At 47.2% G+C, this 2,841-nt stretch overlaps 1 protein-coding gene across 1 annotated transcript; it reads left to right on the top strand.

The window, feature by feature from the left end:
• The first annotated feature begins 561 nt into the window (after nt 1-561).
• 1700020N15Rikl (RIKEN cDNA 1700020N15 gene like) lies at nt 562-1,243 on the top strand. Its single transcript, NM_001106351.1, has 2 exons — nt 562-730; nt 881-1,243. The coding sequence occupies exons 1-2, from the start codon at nt 626-628 to the stop codon at nt 1,112-1,114; spliced, it is 339 nt and encodes a 112-aa protein (NP_001099821.1). The 5' UTR covers nt 562-625; the 3' UTR covers nt 1,115-1,243.
• Nucleotides 1,244-2,841: the final 1,598 nt, after the last annotated feature.

Genomic DNA, 2,841 nt, shown 5'->3' with positions numbered 1-2,841 from the left:
TTCTCACTGGAAAACAAAAACCAAGGCAATATGAGCAGACTCTAGGAAAAAAAGCAAAGGAATTGAGTGGCTGAGCAAGAAATGAGGCAATAGAGGTGCACTAGAATGTCAAGGAAGGCACAGAAGCCCATCTCCACAGATAGTTAAGTACAGTCACTTTAACACACACACACACACACACACACACACACACACACACACACACACACACACACACACACACCACAGCAGAGGGACAGAATAAGTAAGAGCTAGAGAACACAGAACACACAACTGAATCTCATACATATGGGAAAGATAGAGAGGAACACCCTCCCTTTGCCCTGTCACCCTCATAAAATCATGTGAGGAAGTGAGAATGGGTGGGCATGCCAGTATGGAATACCCTAGAAAGCTAAGGAAATTCTTCTCTTCTCTAAGCAGCACTTAGCCAGCACTCCCCCTACAGGGGCAACAAACTGGTGCTCTGTGCCTTTTAGACCCTTCCCCCACCCACCAGGGCAGGACTAGGTAGGGGAGTGGCTTGCCGATCAAACAATGCAAGGGCGTGGCTACTCCTTGTCCATCAAGAGGGGTTTCAGTAGAAGGGTCTGCAGTCCTGGCTGAATTCCTGAGAAACACCGAAATGGGGGTGATAAATTCGAAGTTACAGGAATTTCACACGGCTGATTCAAAAAGTGCCACCACCCAAGTTGGGAAGAAGGAGGAGAAATCGAAATTTAAGGTCAAGGTGAGCTGCTCTACCTCAGGTTCTTGTCTAGTTTCCCTACCCTGTCCTCACAGGCACAAACACCCCGAGACCTCAACCTGTCCCATGAGCTCCTGTTTGCATCTCCCACTTCTTTCTCCAAACCAATCCCTTCCTGTGATCTCCTTCCAGGTAACTAAGAAACCAGTGGCTCTGAAGAGATTCGATCAAGCCTTTGTGAAAAAGCCACTCCCCACAAGAGCTCAGACACCCTTGGTTAAGGTGAAGAAATTAAAAAAGCCACAAAGATTAGGTCTTTACCATCGGCTCAACCAGAAGCTTAACCAGAATGTACAGGATGAAGTTGACCAAAGCGAGGACAGCAGTACCAGCAGCACCACCAGTGCCGACCTGGATAGTCAGTGAAGCAGGCCAGAAACCTCAGAACCACCTGTCACATGTCCAGAGGTCTTCTCCCCGACCAATGGGCAACTGTAAAGACAGCAACTTTGGTGGTCAGATGATGATGAAATAAAATCAAACTCTTAGGAATGATTGCTTAAGTCTGTGTTCTCTGATGTGAGTCTGGGGAGTGGAGAAAATGGGGAGGGTGAAGCTAGGAAGGGTGAGAGAATGGGGAGGAGAGAGAAGGAGGGAGGGAGGTAGGAGGGGATATGGATGGGAGGAGAGTATGGAAGGTGGATGGTTGGGAACGGTGGTAGGACATTTGCAGTGTGGAGCAGGATGCAAACAAATAGGGAGAGAAGGAGGTGGGTCCTCTGAGATTGAGAGTCTTAGGTGAACCAGATGTAGGAGATAAGTGTTGGCTATTCAGGCCACCTAAGAGGCAGGAGAGACTTTCCCTGCAGTGGATTCCCTTTGTAAACTTTGTAAACCCCTCAAGGCAGGAAAGAGGCCAGGCCCCTGCCTGAGGAGCTCTAGCAGCCAGGACCTGCATCCCAGACTTCCCTAACTGTCATCATTTTTCTTCCAGCCTCTGTAACTGCCACAAAGGTCACCTCCAGCCCTTCAAGAGGATCCTCCCCAGATTATGCTAATTTTAGGTGAAAGGTCTGAACAAACCCCACCTGAACAGTAAAACCCACCAATCCCCTGAACAGGAAAGCCCACCAATCCCTGACCCCACCCCCAAGCTCAGGACTTGAAATCCCACCCAAGAATGTGCTGCACAGCTAGAACCCCTATGTAATAAGCAATGTCCTTTGTTCCATTCCCTGCTGTCTGCTCCCTCTCAGGAGCACAGGCAGCCACTTCTGGACTCACCCTTCCACACCCTGGACCCTCCAATAAATCTCTTTCATGAGATTTGCTGCGTGGTATGATTCTCTCACTGGAAGAAGACAAGAAGCAGTGAAGAGAAGAAGGGAAGGAGCACAGAGAAGGATCAGAGCTGAAGATCCTGAGCTGCTCAGCTCATCTGGGGACACTTCCTGGGAGCTGCATTGCCTGTGCTGAGGAGGCTTCCTCTCAGAGCTGTAAGGTCCTGGGCTCCTTTGTCTCAGGATACCCTTCCACTGGGACACTGTCCCACCTCAAAGGTGTGTGGTTCCTGGGTTTCTGTGTTCCAGGATGCCCTTATATTGGGGTGTGTTGAGGTTTAGTATTGCTATCTATTGTAATGTTAATTGTGGGCCCCCAAGACCTGGAGTCTGCACATAGGCTCAAGTGACTGTGCCCCCACATTATTTCTGATTGGTAAATAAAGATGCCAACAGCCAATAGCTGGGCAAAAGAGACATAGGTAGGGTTTAGGTTTCTTGGGCTTGGGGTCAAAGGACAACCATGAAAGAAATGAATGTGGAGGAGGAGGCAGAAAAGCTGCCAAGGGTTAAGAATCAAAATTTGTGGCCCTAAGGGCTGGCCAACTGGAGTTAAGAGCAGCCTGGATTAAACACAGTGAGCAATAACTCAAGGTTATCAATAGGAATGCAAGTTAATAGTCAGATAGTCACACTCATTGTCATATTAGATTCTAATTTACTTAATTACAATAAAATGTTTTCAAGTTACATAGTAAATCATTACAAATAATCAATTTAAAAATTCAGGTTGCTATATGTTGATAGATGGTCTTCAAAAGCCTCAGAGATCCACAGAGTATGATATTTAAGGTTATTTCATTATTAAAATAT

The sequence above is a fragment of the Rattus norvegicus genome, chromosome X (genome assembly GCF_036323735.1).
Source record: "Rattus norvegicus strain BN/NHsdMcwi chromosome X, GRCr8, whole genome shotgun sequence".
In the NCBI taxonomy this organism is placed as follows: domain Eukaryota; kingdom Metazoa; phylum Chordata; class Mammalia; order Rodentia; family Muridae; genus Rattus; species Rattus norvegicus.
The sequence above is the reverse complement of the archived record's forward strand: the minus strand, read 5'-3'. Positions and strand labels throughout refer to the sequence as shown.

What these genes read in the sequence shown, in the direction of transcription:
- 1700020N15Rikl (NM_001106351.1), top strand. Translation starts at nt 626, where the DNA reads ATGGGGGTGATAAATTCGAAGTTACAGGAATTTCACACGGCTGATTCA. An exon ending in AATCGAAATTTAAGGTCAAG is followed by an intron (nt 731 to 880) that starts GTGAGCTGCTCT and finishes ATCTCCTTCCAG; the next exon opens with GTAACTAAGAAACCAGTGGC.